At 51.3% G+C, this 25,145-nt stretch overlaps 2 protein-coding genes across 5 annotated transcripts in view; one reads left to right on the plus strand and one right to left on the minus strand.

Annotated features, from left to right (window-relative positions):
- KIRREL3 (kin of IRRE like 3 (Drosophila)) overlaps positions 1-10,244 on the plus strand; it is a 142,174-nt gene extending 131,930 nt beyond the window's left edge. Inside the window, exons 12-15 of the mRNA XM_012001243.1 lie at positions 1,878-1,985; positions 4,147-4,256; positions 7,695-7,781; positions 8,717-10,244. Of these exons, the coding sequence (XP_011856633.1) occupies positions 1,878-1,985; positions 4,147-4,256; positions 7,695-7,781; positions 8,717-9,160 (749 nt within the window). The 3' untranslated portion in view covers positions 9,161-10,244. The remainder of the gene's footprint in view (positions 1-1,877; positions 1,986-4,146; positions 4,257-7,694; positions 7,782-8,716) is intronic.
- Positions 10,245-20,032: 9,788 nt separating this feature from the next.
- ST3GAL4 (ST3 beta-galactoside alpha-2,3-sialyltransferase 4) overlaps positions 20,033-25,145 on the minus strand; it is a 60,155-nt gene continuing 55,042 nt past the window's right edge. For all 4 annotated transcript variants that reach the window (XM_012001242.1, XM_012001239.1, XM_012001240.1 and 1 more), the window contains 2 exons: positions 21,022-21,165; positions 20,033-20,709 (listed from right to left, as the gene is read on the minus strand). In XM_012001242.1, coding sequence (XP_011856632.1) covers positions 20,623-20,709; positions 21,022-21,165 — 231 coding nt within the window. In that variant the 3' untranslated portion in view covers positions 20,033-20,622. The remainder of the gene's footprint in view (positions 20,710-21,021; positions 21,166-25,145) is intronic.

A 25,145-nucleotide genomic window follows, 5' to 3' on the forward strand; every position in this document is an offset into this window, starting at 1 on the left:
AAATGGCTGCCCCCCTACCGCCACCCTTCGATGCCTCCTCCCACCAGCATCTTCAGAGGCCAGGGTTTGAGGTCTTTCTCCTCTCTTTAAAGAAAAAGACAACAAAAGGCTTGTTGGGTTGTAACCCAGAATGGATACCTAGTTGTCCCCAGTCGCCCACACTGACGAACGCAGGGTAGGCTGGGGAGGGGCTCAGTCTTTAAAAGGAGCTTTCCTGGCCTTTAAGACTGTGAACTGCTGATCAGGCGCAGTGGCTCACGCCTGTAATCTCAGCACTTTTGGAGGTTGAGGCGGGCGGATCACCTGAGGTCAGGAGTTTGAGACCAGCCTGGCCAATATGGTGAAACCCCATCTCTACTAAAAATACAAAAATTAGCCAGGCATGGTGGTGGGCGCCTGTCATCCCAGCTATTCAAGAGGCTGAGTCAGGAGAATCACTTGAACCAGAAAGCAAGAGGTTGCAGTGAGCTGAGATCATGCCACTGCACTCCAGCCTGGGCGTCACAGCCAGACTTTGTCCCAAAAATAAAGGACTGTGAACTGCTGGTGACCCCTTCCCAGGTAACAACAACAGCAAACACCAAACAGGGCTGGGTGCCAGACTCTGCTCCAAGGCCTCTGCCCACACTCACCCAGCTCAAGCCCATAACAACTCTCAGAGGGGCGGTAGCATTATCCCCACTCTACAGATATAAGAAAGGCAAAGTCCGTTGCTCAGAAGAAGGGATGGAGCCAGGACTCGGAACAGCGGCAGCCTGGGCGGTACCAAGCATATGAGATGTAGAGGATCTCACATGTCACTCTGTGGGTGGAGCTGGACAGGGTGGGAGTGGGGTGAGTGGAGGGGCGAGGGCAGTGACAGGAGACCTAGATTGACCCTGGCTATGCAGCTCCTGTGTGTCCTTGGCCAAATCACTTGACTTCTCTGGACCTCAGTGAGAGCCCCAAGCTCTCCCTGCCCCAGCATTCTCTAGTTCTATTCCTGATGGACTCCTCATGGCCCCAGATCGTGTGCTCAGGCCCCACTTGCAGCCGTAGAAGGGCCAGAGCTGTCTGGAAGATCACCCCCAACTCCATCCTTACCCTCCCTATCCCTACCCCCACTCGGCTTGGGCAGGAGACAGGCGGCAGAGACTCAGCAGGGGTGAGGCCTTGCCTGCCTCTCTTGCCGGGAGGGGTGCAAGGATGCTCAGAGGGGAGGCCTCCAGGGAGAAGCTGCAGACCTGGAGATGGAGCGAAAGGGGCCTCTCTCCTTAAAGAGGTTGCAGTGGAGAAGCTGTAACCCTGCTCCCTGGCCCCTGAGACTTGGACACCTGAGGGCCACAACTGATGCCCAGCAGAACTGCGGGGAAGCTGCTTAGACCTGGAAATGCTAAGAGCCAATGTCCTCTGTATTCACCCGAGAAAGGGAAGGGAAGGAGAGAACGTACTGAACAAACAAGGGCAGCGACCATAGTCGTTTTTCAAAAAAAAGCCAGGGCCTATGACTCACTGGCCAAAGTGTGATAGAGCATTCCTGTTTAATGCCAGAGAGAGCTCCATCGTGCCAGCCTCACCCTTCATCTCCGGTCCTCCTGTCCCCTGGCCCTCCCTTCTCCGTGTCTGCCTGCCTCGCTCTCCTTCCTCTGCCCTTTGCCCCAGTTCCCCCGCCCTCTCCTCCACCCACCAAGCCCCCGTGTCCTCCACCCTGGTCTTTGCAGTCCCAGCTAGAGCTGACCCCGGTTGGACTCGGCCTGTGCCTGCCCAGGCCCAACTGAGGCATTTCCCAGGGGGGCCCCATGTGGCAGGGGCTGCACCCACAGGAACGGGGTGAGATCTTGGGGGGATAGTAGGCCATTCCCCATCCCTCGTCAGCTGTGCCCGCTTCTCTCCCACAGAGTCTGTGCCGATGGCCGTCATCATTGGGGTGGCCGTAGGAGCTGGTGTGGCCTTCCTCGTCCTTATGGCAACCATCGTGGCCTTCTGCTGTGCCCGTTCCCAGAGAAGTACGGGAGGGAGATCCGGGATCTCAGGGAGGGGGACAGAGAAAAAGGCCAGGCTTAGGCTGCCCCGGAGAGCAAGTAAGCAGGAGTGCAATGAACAGGGGTCCTAACAGTGCTGTGAGCTCCTGGGCAGGGAGTGGGTCTGATGTATCGGTGTATATGAGCCTGGGCAACATGGCGTCTGGCAGAGTGGGCAGTAGGCTGAGGTTGACTTGGACTAGACTGAGCTTCATCTGCAGGGCAGCCAGCATTTTGGATTGAACACATAGCTCTTTCGATCAGCAACTGTACAGAAAGATAGGGGGAAAAGTGGTTTGTGGTTTGATCCTTGCTCTACAAGAGCTGTTAGTCTAGGAAGACCCCATCTATACAACAAAATAAAAATAAACTAAAGAGCTGCTAGTCTCACCAGAAAAATCGGGTCACTCATATGGCTGTGGGGGAGTGGGTGGGGAAGCAATAAAGGAATTGCTTTGAGCAAACTTTTAAAGGTCTTCAGTGATTACCAATAAAATTCTAGTGTTTGTGCATGCTTGAAGAATTGCATGCACCCAGGAGATACGCGTGAGAGATTGGATGGCAGAGAACAGGTGAACACAATGGAGACACAGTGTTCCAGTCCCACCTTTTCTGCCACATGACTCTGGGCCAGCCACAGCGATTCCAGGCCTTGGCTGAATCATTTATAATGAGGATATGACCCTGATGACCCCATCTGGCACTAATGTTGTATGAGTGTAATGCACAAAATCAATCACCGGAATGGTCTCCTCCTCCACTCAGTAGCCTGCACATGTCTGAAGAAAGCTGTTCCCCTTGTGTTTTCTGCACGCCGAGCTAAGCAGCCTTGGCTGTCATGACCACCCCAGCAATAATGTGGTCTCAGGACCTCCATCACCACCGTCTCAGTGGAAATTATAGGGCAGCATATAAATATATACACATACACATATATATACACACATATATATGCATATATATATATATGATTTTTTTTATAGAGAGTCTCTCTCTTTTGGCCATGCTGGAGTGCAGTGACATGATCTCAGCTCACTGCAACCTCCGCCTCCCAGGTTCAAGCGATTCTCGTGCCTCAGCCTCCTGAGTCACTGGGATTACAGGCGTGTGCCACCATGCCTGGCTATTTTTTAAATTTTTTGCAGAGACAGGGTTTCACCATGTTGCCCAGGCTGGTCTCAAACTCCTGGCCTCAAGTGGTCTGCCTGCCTCAGCCTCCCAAAGTGCTGGGATTACAGGCATGAGCCACAGCACCAGCTCCTCAAGAATTTCCTTTTTTTTTTTTTTTTTCTCTTTTGAGATGGAGTCTTGCCCTGTTGCCCAGGCTGGAGCGCAGTGGCACAATCTCAGCTTACTGCAACCCCCGCCTCCCGGGCTCATTCAAGTGATTCTCGTGCTCAGCCTCCCCAGTAGCTGGCATTACAGGCACCCACCACCACGCCCAGCTCATTTTTGGATTTTTAATAGAGACAGGGTTTCACCATGTTGGTCAGGCTGGTGTCAAACTCCTGACCTCGTGATCTGCCCACCTTGGCCTCCCAAAGTGCTGGGATTACAGGCGTGAGCCACCGCGTCCAGCCAAGAATGTTCTAACAGAGTTCTCCAACTAGAAACAGGCTGCCTCCTGCAGAAGTGGCAGTAAAGCTTCCATCATGGAGGCGTCCACAGAGAAGCTGCCCAGCGCCTCAGGGGTGTTTCTCTTTAGATGGGGGTTGGCCATGGGCAATTTAAGGTCCTTTCCAACACTGAGATTTGTGGTTCTATGAATGGAGGGATCAGAGTCTGCCTGGTAGAGTAAGTCAGAGAAGACTTCTAGAAAGAAGTGAGAATTCAGTAGGATGGAAAGGACCTAGCTCAGTAAGTTGGACAAGTGGCTGAAGACAATCTTTCAAGCCAAGGGTGCATGGCTGAGGGGCATGTGACAGGAGCCAGGCCGCCCATGGGGTCAGCCTCCTCTGGGGCCCAAATGCCCACAGCATCTCCATGTGGAGGTTCTGTTGGTGGCGGGTCAGTGAAGCTGCTGAGTTCAGGGGCTGAAGGGGAAATGCAGAGGGTGGCAGAGCGGAGGCAGGGGACTGCAAGGGAGCTTGACATCTCAAAAGTAAGAACCAAATCTATCATCTACACTTTACTATTTTATCTCCAGATCTCAAAGGTGTTGTGTCAGCCAAAAATGATATCCGAGTGGAAATTGTCCACAAGGAACCGGCCTCTGGTCGGGAGGCTGAGGAGCACTCCACCATCAAGCAGCTAATGGTAAGAATGCGATTACACCCCATCCCATCCCGTGACCCCATTCCCAGAAGGTCCTGGGACTAGAGGCTTCTCAATGACCTAGATGCTTCCAAAAAGCGAAGCAGCGGTCAAGATGCCCCCCGCCCACCCCACAATAGGTGAGGCACACACTGTCAGCCAACAAATGTGATTGTGTGCCTGCTATACTGTGCTTGTGTTCTGGGAGACTCAAAGGCATCTAAGATGCAGTGCAGGCCAGGTGCAGTGGCTCACGCCTGTAATCCCAACACTTTGGGAGACCGAGTTGGGAGGATCATTTGAGGTTAGGAGTTCAAGACCAGCCTGGCCAACATTGTGAAACTGCATCTCTACTAAAAATACAAAAATTAACTGGGCGTGGTGGCAGGCGCCTGTAATCCCAGCTACTAGGGAAACTGAGGCAGGAGAATTGCTTGAACCCGGGAGGTGGAGGCTGCAGTGAGTTGAACTCAGGCCATTGCACCCCAGCCTGGGTGAGAGCAAGACTCCATCTCAAAACAATAACAACGAAAAAGTTGCAGTCCAGCCTTCAGAGAGCCTGGCTCTTCCGTAAGGAGAAAAGACATATGCATAAATTGCCACAATATGTTGTTATATAACATATAATCCCCCCCCAATCCACTGCACACACACACATAGCTATTATAGATATTCAATACAAGTCCTCTCCCTCATCCGCCACACCCCACCAAAACGAAGTCTGCACGAAACACAGGTTCCTCCTTGGGGACTGGATTGCAAGTGAACTCATCACTTCTCCAGTCACATTAAGCCTGCTCCTCCTCTTCCGAATCCCCATTTATGGGCCATCATCTACCCAGTTGTCCAAGCAGAAACCTAGACAACCATGCTAGAAGTTTCTAGTTGCCTTGGTTGTAACATGTTGGAGTGGAGGCGGCGAAGCAAGGGATAAAGTAGATGGGCTTTTTGGTGCCTCAGTGTCCTCATCCATGAAATGGGTCTGAAAGCCACAGTATACAGGGCTGTGGTGAGGGTGAAGTGGGCAAAACTCAGAAGGGCTTGAAGCCCATGGAACACAATAAGTGCTCAACAAATATTAGCTATTTATGTTGCTAGAGGGTGAGCAGCTGCTGCTGTGTTCATCCCGGGGTCTTCGGAGCCTTACACAGACGCTGGTAGAGGCTCACAGACGTTTACTGAGTCAAACTGACTGTTCCCTTGGCTACACTTTCTCTCTCCAATTGATTTTCAGGTCCTGTCAATTCCACTTCAAAAAGTGTCTCAAATGTGTGCCCCACCTGTCCTCCACCATCACTTCTTGACTTCCGGCCTCATCCGTCCTCCCCTGGATGATTACAGCAGCCTCCCAGTTGGTCTCAGGCTTCTAGTCTTTTGTCTCTTTTCTCAATCCACCCTCGAGAGCCTTGAGAAAGGAATCTTTCTAAAATGCAAATCTGGTCCTGTTACTTGCCCACTTAAAATTCCTCGGTGGCTCCCCACATCTGCTGGACAAAGTCCAACTTCCTGGTGTGTCATCAGGGCTCCTCAGTGCCAGGCAGCCACCAACCTCTCCAGCTCCATTTTCCGGCCAAGTGCATCTGGCCTTCCAGACATGCCAAAGAGCTTGATTCCTGGCCTTCGAGTCTTTTAGACTTCAAAGGCCTGTGCACCGGCTGTTCCCTCTGCCTGCTAATTTTGTCTGTTGAATTTCACATTCTCCTATAACAATCAACTCCAGGATGTTCTGGGCTTGTCCTCCCCGCCCCTGGCAGAGCTGTGCACCTTCTGCTCTCCCAAAACACTTTGTATGTGCCTCCTTTATAGTGCATTCCCCCAGTTCCATGTTAGCTTCCCCAGTTATCCCAGAGTTCCTCGAGGGCAAAGGTCATGTTTGAGTCTACGCTCATCTGTTTCCCCTGGGGCCTAACACAGGGCCTGACACAGTGGAGTGTTTAATTTTACGAGGGAGGAAACCACAGCCTAGACCTCAGAAGGGATGATGTCTCTATACTTAAGTTTAATCAGGTGTGTCCTTCATCCCAAATGGGACCTTGAATTCTCTCCCACTGGGACATTCTGTTTGCCTCAGACTGTCTCCACATCCCTTAGTCCAAACCCACAGGCAAGAGTGGGGGCCGCTCAGCGTCAGGTGGGAGCAGAAGGGACTTGCTGTGGGCTCTGGGCTAAGCCACCCCTTGAGGAGATCGTCATTCTCCCATTCCTTTCACCTCCTGGCCCCAAGACAAACCCATCTGCAAGGAGAGGCAGACTTAGCAATTGAATCTGATGGGAAAGAAGGTCTCCAACCCGGACAGTGCCAGAGCATTTACTGGAAAAATGAACCACGTGGTCTCTTTAGTGAGGAGGCAGCAGGGTGGCAGCACCTTGGCTCATTCCACGGGGCTCCAAAAAGAAACGAGGAAAGCAAGTTGCAAGACAGAAGAAACATCCCGGCCCAGAGAGTAGGAGGGAACCTACTACCTATACCGTGCAACTAGCAAAGAGACACATGGCAAGCCTCTCGTGTGTCACAGGTTAAGCATCACTGTGGTTATTCAGATTAATTCATACGCCCACTGTGTGTGGAGTATGCTTTTTCATCTTACGTCTAATAATTATGTTAATTTTTAGTAATTTAGAGCTAAGCCACTTTGCCTATTCCTTCAACATATACATACCATTTGAAGCAGCTCTATTGTGTATCAGGCACTGTGCTAGGCATTGGCAAATCAAATAATTAAGAGATTCCATCCCAAAAGCATGCAAGGTCAGTGACCACAACATGCAAAGCACTGAACCAGGTGTGGGGGTACCCAGAGACAAGCAGGAAGTGATCCTTGCCCTCAGGCTGCTTGGCATCTCTAAGGAAGATAACTTTTCATTAGAATAACAGGTGTGGCCCATGTCGCCAGCATCTCACAGATGGTTATTCCTTGTGACTCCTTAAGGCCTGCACTAGGCCTGCACGCTGGATAAGAAACTGCCCTAAGGAGCCTGGCCGTGCCCAGTGGTTGACATTCTGAAATTATTTATCTACAAGTCCATCTCCCTGATGAGCAGAGCTGTATCTTAATGTACGTTAATCTGTGAATCCCTGATCCTTAGCAGAGCACCTCGCCGGCATTTTACAACAAACGTTCAGTGAATGGAATTGAATCAGGCATGTGAGATCTCTGGTGATGCCCTCGCCCAAGCGAGGAAAGTGTGGCCTCAGATACCTGCCCCTTGCCTCCCCTAACTGCCCTCACCTCACTGACCTACCCATCCCCCTCAACTGCTTCCCTGTCTCCTAGGATGGGGGTCCAGGAACTCATCCTGAGTCTTCCACATGGTCCAGGCAGTGAGGGGTTGTGGGGCTTATATAGGGCAATCATTTGAGTTTCTGATCTCATCTTTTCCCTGGGGGAAGTGGAGGTGTAGCCACCTCCGATCCACTGAGCAGCCTTTTTTGGGTTGCAGATGGACCGGGGTGAATTCCAGCAAGACTCAGTCCTGAAACAGCTGGAGGTGCTCAAAGAAGAGGAGAAAGAGTTTCAGAACCTGAAGGTAAGAAGGGCCCCAGCTTATAAGACACAGCCGTGGAATCCGGTCTTAAGCTCTGATGGCCCAAACCCCAAATCTATACAACAAATGACAGCAAGTCGAGAAGAGAAGGCCAGAGGCCAGCTTGGTGGCAGGTACCCGTGCCTGCCTAAGGCACCTGCTCTCCCCACCCCAATGCTGAGGAGGCTGAGAGAGCTAATGCTGAGACTCCCCAGTTCTCTTCCACAGCCTCCTCACATGTAGATTCAAAATGAAGCATCCATGTTCTGGATAAAAACAATTAAAAAGTCTGACTTTCGGGCCGGGCGCGGTGGCTCAAGCCTGTAATCCCAGCACTTTGGGAGGCCGAGACGGGCGGATCACGAGGTCAGGAGATCGAGACCATCCTGGCTAACACGGTGAAACCCCGTCTCTACTAAAAATAAAAAAAACTAGCCGGGCGTGGTGGCGGGCGCCTGTAGTCCCAGCTACTCGGGAGGCTGAGGCAGGAGAATGGCGGGAACCCGGGAGGCGGAGCTTGCAGTGAGCGGAGATCCGGCCACTGCACTCCAGCCTGGGCGACAGAGCGAGACTCCGTCTCAAAAAAAAAAAAAAAAAAAAAAAAAAAAAGTCTGACTTTCAAATGACCTTGCATCACCCTGACATAAACCCAGTCAAGAGCCTCTGCTTCCCTCCTTTGGCCCTCAGCCCTCACCCCTGCCGGCCCTCCCCTCCTGGGGTCCGCAGTTCCCCTTCTGCCATCTCCTGTTCAGTGTCCTTCTGCCCCTGCACCCTCCCCGCAGCTGTTCACCCCCGAGTTTGCTCCCTACCAGGTCACTCCCTTCCTCCTGTTTTCCCTCTTCCCTCCCCGCATAAGAGGACGGGCTCAGCCTGGAAACCCCAGTCACCTTCAGTGGAGGCTCCACCAGGTGATGCTCCTCTTTCTCTCGCCCACCCAGGACCCCACCAATGGCTACTACAGCGTCAACACTTTCAAAGAGCACCACTCAACCCCAACCATCTCCCTCTCCAGCTGCCAGCCCGACCTGCGTCCTGCGGGCAAGCAGCGTGTGCCCACAGGCATGTCCTTCACCAACATCTACAGCACCCTGAGCGGCCAGGGCCGCCTCTACGACTACGGGCAGCGGTTCGTGCTGGGGATGGGCAGCTCGTCCATCGAGCTTTGTGAGCGGGAGTTCCAGAGAGGCTCCCTCAGCGACAGCAGCTCCTTCCTGGACACGCAGTGTGACAGCAGCGTCAGCAGCAGCGGCAAGCAGGACGGCTACGTGCAGTTCGACAAGGCCAGCAAGGCTTCTGCCTCCTCCTCCCACCACTCCCAGTCCTCGTCCCAGAACTCTGACCCCAGTCGACCCCTGCAGCGGCGGATGCAGACTCACGTCTAAGGATCACACACCGCGGGTGGGATGGGCCAGGGAAGAGGGCAGGGCAGGTTCCGGTTGTCCAGGGACGAGGGGTACTTTGCAGAGGACCCCAGAACTGGCCACCTCCAGGACAGCCTCCCAGCGCCTCTGCCACCGCCTTCCTTCGAAGCTCTGATCAAGCACAAATCTGGGTCCCCAGGTGCGGTGTGCCAGAGGTGGGCGGGTGGGGAGACAGACAGAGGCCGCGGCCAAGTGCGCTGTGCTCAGTGCTGGACACCATGTCCCCGGCCCTTTCCTGGAGGCCCCTCTACCACCTGCTCTGCCCACAGGCACAAGTGGCAGCTAGAACTTTGCTTTCACGAAACTGCGGTCCACTCTCTGGACTCTCCGTGGGCTCTACCCCTCGCTGACCACAAGCCCTCCCTGCCCCTGTGCCTGTGCTCCCATACAGCCCTGGGGAGAAGGGGATGAGGTCTTCCCAGCACTGAGCCGCCCCAGAAACCCCGGCTCCCCACGGCTGCTCATAGCCCATACCCTGGAGGCTGAGAAGCCAGAAATGGCCTTGGCTAAAGGAGCCTCCCTCTCACCAGGATGGCCGGGAGCCCACCCCCAATTTGTTTGGTGTTTCGTGTCCATACTCTTGCAGTTCTGTCCTTGGACTTGATGCCTCTGAACTCTGCGGTGGGACCGGCCCCACCAGAGCCTGGTGCACTGGGGGGAGGGAGGGAGGAGGGAGCCTGTGCTTACCGAGCACCTGGCCCGGCGTGCCCCTCCTGGGCTGTGTGACCCCAGCCTCCCCACCCACCTCCTGCTTTGTGTACTCCTCCCCTCCCCCTCAGCACAATCGGAGTTAATATGAGAAGTGCGGGAGCTTCTCTGGTCAGGGTTCTCTGAACAGTTGTGGAGACAGTGCTTCCTGCGAGGTGTGGCATTTGAAGGGGCTGGAGGGCAGGTCTTTAAGATGGCGAGACTGCCCTTCTCAGCTGATAAACACAAGAACGACGATCCTGTCTTCAGTAAGGCTCCACGAGAAGAGAGGAAGTATATCTACACCTCACCCCTCCCAGTCACCACCTGAGAATAAATGTTAGGGACAGTACTCCAACATGTTTGTTCTGTTCTTTTGTTCCTACAAAGCACCACAGGAAGAACCCAAGAGCTCACAGAATGCGTTGGGGACCGAAGGTTCTCTGCCCTCCTTTGATTCAATCTTCCTAGACATTGAAGGCAGTTGACAGCTCTGGTTGTGGTGGCAATAAAATCTACAGGCTGACTCCTCTCCTTTGCGGGTAGACCCAAACCAGAGGACGCGTGGGACTCACCAACCACCTGACTCAGTCAAATATAGCTCAGAGGCAGAGTGGTCACACTAGACACTGGCCAGGCCATTCCGGACCTTTCCTCTCAGCAATATTCAGCAGGGAAAATTTCCTCCTCTAAAGGTTCAGAGAACAAGACCCGCTAGAAAGAGTCTAGACCACCAGGCACCCTAACACTTTAATATACAACTCAAATAATGTTTTAAGAAGAGCCTTGATGTGGTCATGGCAGATGGGATGGATAAACGGGGGCAAGTTCGAGTGCTCGTTGAGGGACTGGGATCCAAATGGAACTTTAAAGAACCCAAATTGTCCCTAAGGTGGGTTGGAGGTTCCTCGTCAGTTTTAAACCTTTCTTCTCCAACCTTCCCTGGTAGTCCTTACCCATCATGGGAACCTTCACCACACCAGCTTGTGCTGCTTTCCAGACACTGATTCCTTGGATGGTCCCAATCCACAGATTCTATACACAGAATACATAGCTCCTCCACTCAGAGGAATTTTCTGTTTCAATCATATTTCCAAGTGCTTCAAAATGTCCCAGAAACCTGGCTAGCTTCCTTTGCAGCCCCCAAGCCTGAGGGAGTAAAAACTGATCAGAAATGTTAAGTGCACGTCCACAGCCCACATTCTGCTGCTGGTACCATGCTGGCCTAGCATAGACATCAGGATGCTGGCCCCTGCCCCCTCTAGGTTAATCTCAGCAAGCGTTCTTTCTTTCTTTCCATATATGTTTTCCCTTGGCTAACACAGAACAAAGATCCAAGACCATATGCACAATGCCTTGGTGTGCTGGAATAAGGAAAAGATGACTTTAGAGGATCTGTCCATTTACTTCTCTTATTTCTCCTGGTCTTCCCACCTTGGATATGGGTAGATCATCTACCTCCTAGTCCTCAACACAGCTGACCCTGCCCCTTGCTCCTGCTATACACACAAGCACACAGAGAAGGAGAGAGAGAGAGACAGAGAGAGAGAGCGAGAGCGCACTAATAGGGTGGAGGTGCCCATCCTTCCATTCTTTCCTGGGAGCCAAAGTTATAAACCAGCAGAATGGGGAAGAAATGTGTTCTATAAAATGAACCCTTCTTCCTGTCCCTCAGCACACCCAGGGTAAGAATGTGGACTGAGCAGAGCGCCCCAGGGCAAGTGCAAACACTAGGCTGCCGGATGCCCAACCCTCTGAGCGCTCTCCAAGGCCCAATGCAGCGAAGAATAGCCCAAGGGATAGGAGGTCGCAAGGATGATCTTTGTGAGAGACAAGAGCAGAGAGGGAAAAAATGAGGGGGATGTGGAGGACTCTGGGGCACTGAGAAGCCCGGATTGAGCTGGGTGCATCCCTCAGCTGTCTCCAGCACTATCTACTTCTCACAAAGGAGTGGGGGTGCAGAAAAGCTGGTGAAGGGAGGTGCCAAGAAACAAAGGCAGTGGGAATCCCCGAATTCCCCTGTAGGTGATTTCACATTAAATAAAACGAGTGCTCTACATTTGTAATCTTATTTAATCCTCACAACTCTACAAAGTATCACCGTTTTACAAATGTGGGTTGAGGCTTAAAGAAGTCAAAAAACTTGCCCAGGGTCAAGCGCTAACGAGTGACAAACATGAGATTTAAACACACATGATTTCCGCCACGAGATGTTTCCGCCGTACAGTGAAAACTCCAGGCCACACTCATCGTAGAATGTGGCTGGAAGTGGCTGATGGTAAAGGCCATGCGCTCTGGGGCAGGCCAGGCAAGAACAAGCATAGCTCCATGAGGAAGGCAAGACTGGCTTCCTCCACCCTAAGTCCTCAAATGACCTGAAAGACCACAAGGCTCTGGGAAACAAAGCTATTCTGTGTATCAAATCACCCCCACCTCTACCAAAGCCAGCATCCAGTCTTCCAATAGCTTTAAACTTCATTACTGGCTCAGAGTCACTGGATGGGAGCCCAGTCTCTAATTCTCAGGTTCAAGATCAGTCTGCCAAGGCCAGGGTTATTTCCACCACCTCTTCTACTTTCATGGAATAGGAAGTACTTTCACAGTAAGAGCAAAAATGTCACATCAAATCCGTTTCTGACGAAGCCTTTTTGAGCAAATTATATAAAGCAAGAGGCCATGAAGCCGATTTTAAGTTTCCAGAATGGAAAGGAGCCAGGGAAATGAAAATAAACATGGTGTAGTCCTTGGGAGATTTCTTAGAACAGGACAAAGGAGCCGACCAAAATTCTACTTCTCATTTCCTAGTTGGAGAGGAGTCCATGCTGCTTGGGGCATTTGCTATTATGGAATCAGAACCAAAGGCACAAGGTACACACACGCGTGCGCGCACACACACACACATTTGATTAGTTCTTCCAGGTATTATGTGTGTGGTTTGTCCTGGCACCAGAAAAAAAAAAGATAAAAGGGAGTCTTGAGATTAGTTTATTCTCTGGGATCTTTCCCTATAAAACACACTTGTTACTGAAATAAAAATATAAAATTTAAATAAAGACTATCTTAATTTGCAATTTTTTTTTTTTTTTTTTTTTTTTTTTTTTTTTTTGAGATGGAGTCTCACTCTGTCGCCCGGGCTGGAGTGCAGTGGCCGGATCTCAGCTCACTGCAAGCTCCGCCTCCCGGGTTTACGCCATTCTCCTGCCTCAGCCTCCTGTGTAGCTGGGACTACAGGCGCCTGCCACCACGCCCGGCTAGTTTTTTGTATTTTTTAGTAGTTTCACCGTGTTAGCCAGGATGGTCTTGATCTCCTGACCTCGTCATCCGCCTGTCTCGGCCTCCCAAAGTGCTGGGATTACAGGCTTGAGCCACCGCGCCCAGCGGCAAATATTTTTTATTTTAAATGCTCCTTGGTGTGCATATCTAAAGAAACAAACATTTAGATGTAGACCAATGACAACTAAATCTTGAATTTCACTTCCCCTTTCAAAACCTCTTTTGAAAGCCTCTTATCTAAGTTGTTCTTAGGAACTGTAACCACATACCAGCGATTTGCAGCTTTCAAATCAAAATGAGCAGCAGTCTCTGGGAGTCATTGATAAAGAATTCTTCGTTCACTGATAGCCGCCTGTCATTTCCAGTGAGCCTCCAACCATCTTTTCCCCAACTCCTTATGTTTCAGTGCTCCTAACCAGGTCATAAACAGAGAAAAATTTAAAAAATTTTAAACACTCCTCTTCTTTCTAGAAATAAGGAATTGTTTTCCTGGCCAAGTCCATGTTTGCTGCAAAACCATTAATTATTTCCCTCTCTAACTGCCATTCTTCCTTGGCCCTCCTCCCATCCTCGCTAACAGCAAGTTCTTTGACATACACTGAAAGCTTTCATTACTACAAGCCCTATAGTTCTCCTACTCCCACAGCCTCCATCTTTAAAAGGCCTTCTGTGAATATACACCATTCACAAGATACATCACCAAATTGTCATCTACCTCCCTGGTTATATTTATGTCTCTGCCAATATCTGCCTGCCACTCTATGTTCCCAGTGCTTTTCTCGGAAACAGTCCACTCAGCCCACCCACGGGGCTGAGACATTCTCAATCCCTGAGTAGAGAGCTTCCTTGAGTTCCCCGATTGGAGAGTACCAGACAAGAAATAGCATTTCCTTCCGCTGTTCCTTAACCTTACGGCCCTTGGCAATATCTTGGAATGCTGAAAACATTCAAAAAATGGTTCTTTCTAACTGTCTTCTTTATGGTGCTCTATTAGTGCTCAAAAAGAAGGTTAGTGAGGTCTCAGGAAGTCCAGATGTTCCTGGAAAGAACTGGAGTTTAATTAAATGGAGCTTATCTGAAATCTATTCCCAATTATGCAAGAGAAAAAGTACTATTCCGGATAAAAGCTGAATATAGGAAGGGATTCATCCCTCTGAAGATCACTTTTTTCTTTTTTTTTTTTTGAGACGGAGTCTCGCCCTATTGCCCAGGCTGAAGTGCAGTGGTGTGATCTTATCTCACTGCAAGCTCCACCCCCACGTTCAAATGATTCTCCTGCCTTAGCCTCTCAAGTAGCTGGGATTACAGGTGCCCACCACCATGGCCAGTTAATTTTTTTTGTATTTTTAGTAGAGATGGGGGTTTCACCATGTTGGCCAGGCTGGTCTCATACTCCTGACCTCAGGTGATCCACCCGCCTCGGCCTCCCAAAGTGCTGTGATTACAGGCATGAGCTACCATGCCCAGTCTGAAGATGAGACTTTCAATGAGACAAAGTCCAGGTGGACTAAAAGTTACCACCTTCACTACCTTTGGAAAGAAATTAAAGGGCTAGGCTCTGCTGCCCTTTAATTGAGACATTAATGTGTGACGTCCATCCGTCTGAAGAGACTACCAAACAGGCTTTGTGTAAGCAACAAGGCTGTTTATTTCATGTGGGTACAGTCGGGCTGAGTCTGAAAAGAGAGTCAGCAAAGGGGGATGGGATTATCATTAGTTCTTATAGGTTTGGGATAGGCGTACAAATTACCTTCTTAAGGGCGGAGGAGAATATACTGTTATCAGTTAGGGTGGGGCAGGAACAAATTACAGTGGTGAAAAGTCATCAGTTAAGGCTATTTTCAGTTCTTTTGTGGATCTTCAGTTGCTTCAGGCCATCTGGATGTATACGTGCAGGTCACAGGGGATATGATGGCTTAGCTTGGGCTCAGAGGTCTGACATAATGGGCATTGCACTTCAGAGAATAAAAGAAGAAGGCAAGTAGAGATAAAGTGATATAGATAAGGATTTAAGCAGAATTTTCAGATAAGGGATTCCTATTTGACTTTTAATATAAATGAAAAATTTCTCGGCCGGGTGTGGTGGCTCATGCCTGTAATCCCAACACTTTGGGAGACCGAGGCGGGTGGATCACGAGGTCAGGAGATCGAGACCATGGTGAAACTCCGTCTCTACTAACAATACAAAAAACTAGCCAGGCATGGTGGCAGGCACCTGTACTCCCAGCTACTCGGGAGGCTGAGGCAGGAGAATGGGGTGAACCCTGGTGGTGGAGCCGAGATCGCGTCACTGCACTCCAGCCTGGGAGACACAGTGAGACTCCATCTCAAAAAAATAAAATAAAATAAAAATGAATAAATAAATAAAAGTTTCTCTAGCTCTCCTGCCACGCAAGGGCTCCATCAGTGCAACATAAATTCACTGAGAAAAAGAGCACAGACCTGAAGGGTATCTCCAACCAGACTCCACTAACTCTATGCTTAGTAAGAAGAGAAACAGGGGGAGACACTCCTTAAGTGTGAAAGTTGGTGATGTGTGTAAACAGTGTTTTGGGAAGACTCAGAATGATAGATGGCTCTGGACTAACTCAGTTCAGCAATTCCAACTCCAAACCCCTAGGGTTGTTTCAACATCTGAGACTGCTCTCATTCTCTCCACCCAGCTCTACCCTCCCAGCCTTCCAAGGCTCTTGGGAGGAAGCTATATCTCTGTTCAGGTGGTGGGGGTCTAAATTGTTAGCCTTCCCTGGGAACCCGAAATGGGGCAAAAAACAGCACCTGCCTCCCGAAGTTCATTTTTCCCTAAAAAATTTTTGCCAAGCCCTGTAGTAATAACCCTCTTTGCACTGTGGTCTCTCCCACCTGCTTCACACCATCTGCAGTCCCTTGAAGTGAAGAAGTGGAACCTTCCCATACATTTGAGCTTCTCAAAAATCTGTCATCTAATGAGACTCAAGGTTCATCTCCTCTTCTTATTTATTGGGTGCAGGATCCCATAAACTCAATGAGAATGAACTGGACAGGAAAACTGGCTATAACTACAGACAGACAGACACACACCCACACCCACACCACCTGCATACCCTCCTTAAACTTATAGGTCAGAAAGGTCTGATTTCTTGGAACCACATCTGGTACAGAATCATGGGAATGTTGGAAACTAACAGTTTTCTGAAGCTATAACGAAGACTTCAAAAAGGTTGGAGAGATCAGAACAGAGCTGACAAACTCAGGTTATACTTCTCAACCTTTGCTTAGGGATCTACTGTGGTATGCTAGGTACCACTGAAATGGATAGTGTCTTCCAAGAAAACTCTTTCCCCAAGAATCCCTAAAGGTGTCCGACTTCAACTTGAAAACCGCTGACAGCCGAGCGCGGTGGCTCATGCCCATAATCCCAACACTTTGGGAAGCTGAGGGTGGGTGGATCACCTGAGGTCAGGAGTTTGAGACCAGCCTGGTCAACATGAGGAACCCCATCTCTACTAAAAATACAAAAATTAGCTGGGTGCCTGTAATCCCAGCTACTCGGGAGGCTGAGGCAGGAGAATCCATTGAACCTGGGGGCGGAGGTTGCAGTGAGCTGAGATCGTGCCATTGCACTCTAGCCTGGGTGACAGCAGTGAAACTCTGTCTCAAAAAAAAAGAAAAAAGAAAAAGAAAAAAAGAAAACCACCAATAGAAAGCAGTTTAAACGATGTTCATGGTTTGATTACGCAAAGCCTGTGTTGCAGTCATTTCACTGATGTCTTACCTTCCCCTGCCTAGCTTGTGGGTGATTTGAAGACAAAGACTTTTCTGTAACCAGCCATGTTACTTCCTGGACAAGTATTTGGCCCTACAAATGTACCTAACCTGTTTCATACCCTCTGGCATTTTCCATGATGCAAGGCAGCTTTCCAATTAATATTGATATCATACTTTACAGTCTACAAAATGTTTTTATGATCATATTCCCATTAGGTCCTTAAAACCTCATTGTGAGAGAGACATGTATAATCATTCTTCTGCAGATGGAGAAGCAGAGGTTTACTCGGCTAATTAAACGACAGAGTAGGGAGTTGAACTCACAGTCCAACCGCGTCCCTATTTGGAGTGCACCGCACCTTACTGTCTCCCAGGAAAACCTGCTTCCAAGCTCAAACTCTTCGTAGGCTAGGCAGCCTCTGGAGGAAAGCAACGGAATGTATTTATGTCCTTGGAAAATGTAAATAAAACCTTAAGCGTCCAAACTTAAGGCACCCCATGTGATGTGAACATAGAGTAACATTTAAACGTGTTCCTGCGGTACAGACCTTGACTCTTATCCTGTCCAGCAAGGTGATGGAGGGGGGAGTCCCTTCTCTCCTCCGGGCCTCAGTTTCCCCTCTGTGGACTTTCAGAATCTAAATTCAATGGGGCAGAGCTCTTCCACTCCCTCGCAGCCTAAGGCGGTTTCACCCCGGCCTCTGCGGTGAACCCAAAGCAGGTCGTAAGACGGAGGCCCAGCGAGAGTTCGGAGGGGCGCGGCTCCCCAGTCCGCCCGGCCTCCCCTGAGCCGTCGCCAAGCCTTGAGCCGCTTGCCAGGGAGGGGCCGGCCTCGCCTGAGGCGGGGCGCCGGGGCCAGCATCCCGAGAAGCCCGGGGAGGAGGCCGGCAACCTGGACGAAGCCCGGCCGGCCCTGCGAGATTCCAGGCGGGTTCCCACGGCCGCGAGGGTCGACGCGGCGCCGGTGCGGACAGCGCTTGCACGGCCCGCCGCCAGGGCGGGGCCATCTGCATCAGTAGCTCCTCCCCCTCCCAACGCCCGCCCGCCCGGGGGGAAACTGCGCGTGCGCCTAATTAACGCCGCCTAAGGACGCCGGGGATTAGCGCAGGCTTGACACGCAGACCGTAGACTCAAGAGGCTCGTACGATGATCCTTGGGTCTAGATTCCTAGAGCAGTGCTGCTGGGTGCTTGGTGAAATTCCAGATTCGTGGGTCCTGTCCCCAGCAGCCTGGGTGAGACCCGGGAATCTCCATTCCCAGGTCTCCCTAGGTAATTCCGAGACAAGCAGTTCTCCTTAGCTGAACCCACCCTTTTGTTGCAGAGAAATGACTGGCCCACGTTCTTACAGAATAAGGCGACAGAGGCTGGTTGAGAACCCAGATCTCCTGACTTGCCCTCAAGCACGTGCCCTACTGTGCTCTTTCCCCTCCTCATTTCCAGGGCACGGTTTAATCAATCCCAGGCAGGCTGGCAGGCAGTTCATTCGCATTGGTTGGGCTAATTGAAGACTGAAAGTCCCTTTCCCAGAAAACCAAAGAACCCCATCCAACAGCCCCACATCAAAGCTCCACTCTCAGCTCCGACCCTTGGCCAGTATTGCCTCAATATGCGTAGGATGTTGGGCACCCAGGAGAAAGCTATCCCCACCCCCCCCCAAGCAAACAATGGCCTATTTGGGTGCACACACACCCCACATTCGCAGTCTTCTCAGTATGTGAGCAGGAAGGACTGTCCGCACACGGAATCACAAACAACCCACCAAGAATGTAAAATGCTCCCATGTCTACATGTGTGCGTGTGTGGAGTTTGGAGGGGTCTGACCCACCGCTGTGTGCCTGATTCTGGCTTGAGTTTAGGCACGTTCAGTAACAGGCAGTGGCCTCAGTCCAGGCCAGCTGGATCATGTATGCGGACAGCCATTCTCAATGGCCCTGGATGGGAAAAAGGACACTCCTTTGCATCTCTGCATGAGCGGCAGCTGGGGATGCATCAGGGGTGAGCAGAGTTGAGACCCCCCCACACACTCACAACCCCTGCTGTTTGCAGGCTCCCTCCCCAGGACACAGCCTTCAAGACAAAGTGTGCCCGTGTGGAGGGGAGCGGGCTTGGGGCTGCAGATGCGGGGGCTCTACTCACCCTCAGAACTCCCATCTCCCCGAGCAAAGCGGCCAGGGAGAGAGCAGGCCTTCTATTCCCTGGGAGGGTCCTTGGGGCCATTCTGGGGGATAAGGTGGGTGTCCTCAAGGCCACTCCAACACTCTGTGGAGAACCATGTCATCTTCCTCTGTTCCTCCCAAACTGCTGCCCCTCTTTATCTGTCCTGTCCCAGCCTGGCTTGTCTCAAAACCTCCAGGCTGCAAGTCTTTCCGAGAAAGCCAGGAACACAGCTGCCAGTTCCATTCCCCAAGCGGGGAGCTCCAGCTCTCCCTCCTGGCTCCAGATGTAAAGGAACAGCTGTGGGGTGGCGGGAAGCCCAGTTGGCAGCTAAGCAGGATCTGGGAAGATGGAGAACGAGGGCGGGAGAGACAGGCAAACGGCAGGATTGTTATGATTCTAAAGACCCAGGAAAGAAACCATTTCATCCCCTGGCCCGGCAACTGGCTGATAGGCCTTGCCAAATCCCTTCGACGCTGCCCTCCAGGCCTGCCCACCCCATCCTGGCAGCCTGGGCTGCTGGCAAGACCTTCCGTAAACTCCATTTTCTGGTTCCCACTTAATCTGAGAAGGGAAACTTGGCTTTCTTTGTCTGACCCCACCCCTGTCCTTAAAACACGTACCTCCCAAGCATGAGATTTGGGTAACTGAAGAATGGTGGGGGAGAGAGGAAGGAAGGTGGGAGCAGACTCTGGCACTCTCATCTGGCATCCTCCAGCCCCTCCCTCCTCTGGGCAGTAACCCAGAATGCAGGGTGCCAGGCTGGGTGTCTGCAGACAGGGCTGCTGCGAGCACCACTCGCTCTCCTGCTGTGCCAGGGTGATAATGCATGACCAGGCACCCAATACTGGACTCAATAAGTAATTATTTCCCAAGCGATCATGCCCTGCTCTGGTCTAACAAGCCTGCCCACTGCTACACTCCATCCCATGCCTTCCCCCACCTGAAAGGACACAGGACATCACAACTGCTTCCATTTTAGGAAAAATAGTTTAATGGTAGGTTTGTAACCTCTTTTCTAGATGAGGTCCCCTTCTCGGTGGAACCCCCACACCAGTGCTCTTCCCATGCCCGCTGGGAGGCAGCAGCCCCTCTCTGGAGGGCACCCACCCATTCCCAATGCCCCTGCCCTCCTGGGAGGCCGGTGCTGTGTCTAGGCCTTGGTGGGGCCATCACTTAGGTTTTTATAAAAAGTGGGCGGAATACTCTACTGGCCTCTTTCCTGGATGCATGGGACCAGCCCGCAGCACCTTCCTACCCCTTCATTAAATAGCCCATTAAATAATCTCTTGGTGCTGGCAGAGAGGGGGTGCCACAGCAACGAGCCCCCTGCCCTGGCCGGGCTCCCACGGCTCCAGCGCCCCCACCCTGACTGGATCTCGGCTCCATAAGAGCAGCCAGGGGCATGGCCTCATCTCAGACCTGGCCAGGCCCAGAACTCCCTCCCCAAGGGGGGGTGAGTCCAAGTGGGTCATACTGGCACCAGGCACCCCCACAGCCACGGACGGGGGTCACCCAGACAGCAGAGTAGGCAACCAACAGGCTACAACTCTTGCCCAGGTCAGAAGGACGTGAGGTTCTTGACGGCTCCCATCTCCAGCATCCGCTTAATGGCCAGGGCCTCTTGGGAGACATTATGGCCTGACCCCTGTGGAGACAGCCAAGGAAATAAACTGAGGGACTCCCAGGGACCTCTCTGTCCCCAGGAAAGTCTCCTTGCCCCTCCCCATGGCCCCACACTTCTTGGGAGCTCCCTTTCCCAGGCTGGTTCTTGGAAGGAAGACGAAATCCATGTGGCTGGACATGGAGGATGCTGGCCAGGGAGTCCAGATGCTTCGGTTCCAGTTCTGACTCCAGGAGCCACCTCTGGGTCTCAGCGCTGCTCCCACTCACCCAGTGTCCCTCTGACTGTCTGCCCATCCGCCCCCTGCCCCACCGTGCTCACGAGCTAGGCACTTACCACCATGGACTTGAGCGTGATCTGCTCATAGTAGTGAATGGTCTGCTTCTTGTTGTACGCATCTGGGTAGCCGAAGCCGGCAATGTGCACCAAGTCACAGAGGTGGAGGGCCAGCGTGATGGCCAACAGGCCTGTGGTGGGCTTCTGAGGAACAGGGGCAAAACAGCATTAGTGGGAGCCCTGCTCCTCCCTCCATCATCTCTGCCAGCACTCTGCACTGGAACTTTCTGCAGTCATGGAAATGTTCTCCATCTGTGCTGTCCAGCAAGACAAGCCATGAACTAATAAGCATGCAACTAATGAGCATGCAAATGGGGCCAGGGCAGCTGAGGAACTGAATTTACTTTATTAATTTTTAATTAATTAAATTGTAAATTTAAATCGCCACATGTGCTGGGTGCAGAGGTGCATATGTCTATAGTTCCAGCAACTCAGGGGGCTGAGGTCAGAAGACTGCTTGAGCCCAGGAGTCCTGGGCTGTCGTGCACTAAGAATGCACCTGTGAAAAGCCGCTGCTCTCCAGCCTGGGCAATATAGTAAGACCCCCATCTCTAAAAATAAACAAATTTAAATAAGTAAATAGCCACATGTGCCTAGTGGCTACCATTCTGGATGGTCCAGCTCCATACACCTGGGGGAGGCCTGGGGCCTCTAGAGATAAGACTAACAATCAGAATGACCATCATCATCATATTAGTTACCTTTTAAACACTATGTGCCAGACACTATGTTTAGTATTTTACCTACCATAAGACATTATCGCATCCAGTCTCACAAAAACACCTGGAGGTACATATTATTATTAGCCCCCTTTTACAGATGAGAAAACCGGGGCTTACAAAAGTGTTAAGCAACTCATTCAAAGGAAAGGAAGTGTTCTGTCCTCCTCCTTGGAGAGCCTGACCTCATTTAGAAGACCTGGGGGCTCTGACATGCACTAGCTGTGCGACCCTTTATGGGGGTGGCGCTCTATTTTTTTTTTTTATAGAGATGGGGTTTCACCATGTTGCCCAGGCTGATCTCGAACTCCTGGGCTCAAGTGATCTGCCCACTCTGCCTCCCAAAGTGCTGGGATTACAGGCATGAGCCACCGTGCCTGGCCTCTCCTTCTTCAAAGCAGGACAGCAGTACCTTTCCCATCCACCTTACTGGCTGCTCTGAGGACCTCACTTGCTCATGCCTCATTCATCCGCAGTGATGGGCAGCCTGATATTCTCACTTCTCCAACCTCGCCTTCCTCAGCTTCAGTAACCTGCTTTGCACACAATTTCAGCTGCCCATACCCGTTTGGGAGCCATTCCTGGACCTCATCAGGCCTGTCGACACGCCAGCTTTCTCCCTCTCGGAGCTCTCCTGTCTTCTCATCTTCCACTCCCTGGCTGGGCCTTCTTTTTCCACCTTTGTTACTTTCACCACCAGTGTGTCATCTCATCCAGTTGGGCTGACACACTTCCATGGCCTTCTAGCCAGCTCTGCCTGGTCACAGGCTCCTTATACTCACCAAATTCCTCCTCTTCTTGCCACTCTATTAGTTAAATATGTTACCATCCCCAATGCTGTCCAAGCTAGAAACCCAGAATTGGTCAGAAATCTCTCAATTCCACTTGTAAAACATATAAGGCAGAATCGTAAGAGAACCCCGGTGACCCTAACTCTCGTGTGATCTCCTCCCTGGCGCGTGTGGGAAGCCCGTGAATATGATGCGATTATGTGACGTTACTTTATATGGCACAGTTGAACATAAGAGGAGAGGCTGTCCTGCTGGGCTTGACCTAATTACCTGAACGTTTAAATCCGGGTGTCAAGACCAGAAGCGGAGAAGGTCAGAGATCTGAAGCACAGAAAGGATCTACTGTGCCATCACTGGCTTGAAGATGGAGGCTGGATGGCAAGAAATGTGGGCCACCTCTAAGAGCCGGGCACGGCCCCCAGCCTCCAGCTGACAGCCGGCAAGGAAATAGGGACCTCAGTTCTACAATTGCAGGAACCAAATTATTTCAACCACAAGAATGAACCTGGAAGCAAAATTTTCCCCTAAGCTTCCAGATGAGAACTGTCTGGTTGACAAACCGAGTCCAGCCTTGTGACAGCCTAAACAGAGAACCAGCCAAACCCTGCTGTTCTGATCTACAGGACTACGAGCCAGTACGTGGGTACTGTTTTAGCCGCTAAACTTGTGGTATCAGTTAAGGAGCAATGGAAAGCTAACACAGGCTGGGCACAGTGGCTCACACCTGTAATCCCAGCATTTTGGGAGGTTGAGGCGGGTAGGTCACCTGAGGTCAGGAGTTCGAGACCAGCCTGGCCAACATGGCGAAATCCCGTCTCTGCTAAAAATACAAAAATTAGCCAGGTGGGGTGGCGCATGCCTGTAATCTCAGCTACTTGGGAGGCTGAGGCAGGAAAATCGCTTGAACCTGGGAAGTAGAGGCTGCAGTGAGCTGAGATGGCACCACTGCACTCCAGCCTGGGAGACAAAGCGAGACTCAGTCTCAAAAAAAAAAAAAACCAATACAATGTTGAGTCCATTTCCTCCTTTTCCCTTTCCACCGCCAGGAGCTGGGTTCAGGTCCTGGCCCTCTCTCATCTCCCTCTCCAGCCTCCTCTCCATCTGTAATCCTACGCATGGCATGAAACTCCTCCTTGTTGCCCTTCAGTGCCACTTGTACTGGAACAGTTCAGTGCTGGAGATGCCGCCTGCTCTGGCCAAATTTGGCTCTGGCCAAATGCCTTTCCCCAGCTCTCTGCCTGATCCTTCCAGACCCAGCTCCAGCATCACCTCCTCTGGGGAGCCTCCCAGACATCTCTCAGCAGATGTCTGTCCCTCCTCTGAGATTCCACGACATTGGGAACAACTCTCCATTGTGGAATTTTATCACTCCACAGTGCAAGCTGCATTCTTACTCTGTTGGACTGAGGTCCCGTAGGGCAAGGAGCACAACCTCCTCACCAAGCATGCAGACTCGGGGCCTGGCATTGAGCAGTCACAAAAGCAGCTATTCACCACCGAACATGGAATAACAGGAGATGCTCAGTAAACAATAAAAGCATTTATTCAAAATCTGGCAAATATTTAAAGAGCAGGCCCTGTGTATCGGTCTCCAGAATAGGTATTTTACATCATTATTATTTTTTAAAATCCTACAACAGGCCTTAAAAGGTCATTATGGATATTATCCCACCATACAGGCAAGAAAAACAAGGTTCTGAGCAGTTGACCTGCCAAGCCCCACACAGTACACAGCACAGCCAAGCGCCATACCTGTGTCTGCTGGTACCTGTCTCTCACCATCCCACACGGCCTCCCCAAGGGGCTCCAAGATATGGGTGGAAGTACTTGGGAAGCTACAAAGTGGGTTAGAGCCCACCAGCTGAAGACTACCAGGGCACTGCACTCAAAACCATAACTTGCTATGGCTCAAGGACATCAGGTTAAAAAGAAGAAACACATAACTTGTGGTCGGACACAGTGCCTTACACCTGTAATCCCAGCATTTTGGGAGGCTGAGACACGAGGATCACTTGAGGCCAGGAGTTTGGGACCAGCCTGGGCCACACAGTGAGACCCCCATCTCTACAAAAACATTTAAAAATTAGCCAGGCGTGATGGTGCATACCTGTAGCCTCACAGCTACTCAGGAGGCTGAGGCAGAAGGATCACCTGAGCCTGGAAGTTCGAGGTTACAGTGGGCTATGATTGCACCACTGTACCCCATCCTGGGTGACAGAGTGAGACCCTATCTCTAAAACAAAACAAAAACCCATAACTTGCAAAACTGCATTGACTCCCTGAATTGACACACCATCCCAAACCATGACATGCAAGACAAACTGTTGAAACTCCAACTCTTAGAACTCGTTCAGACCAGGGTTTCAAGATCAGATCACAGATGAGGCACATCTCATAGTAACCGCATGGCTCAAGTTGTTCCACAGATCAGACCACTGATTGTTCCAGCAACTCCCCAGTTGACAAATTCTGACCAGCGCCTGCCAAAATCATCCTCTCATACCAGCCCCTAAACCAGATCCAGGCCGTCCCCATCCCTCCCCACTCAGTAAACGCCCCTTAGTTCTCCAGAGTGTGGACTCCCCTTTGCGTCAGCAACTTTAATGACAGGTGT

The sequence above is a fragment of the Mandrillus leucophaeus genome, unplaced genomic scaffold (genome assembly GCF_000951045.1).
Source record: "Mandrillus leucophaeus isolate KB7577 unplaced genomic scaffold, Mleu.le_1.0 Scaffold656, whole genome shotgun sequence".
Taxonomy (NCBI): Eukaryota; Metazoa; Chordata; class Mammalia; order Primates; family Cercopithecidae; genus Mandrillus; species Mandrillus leucophaeus.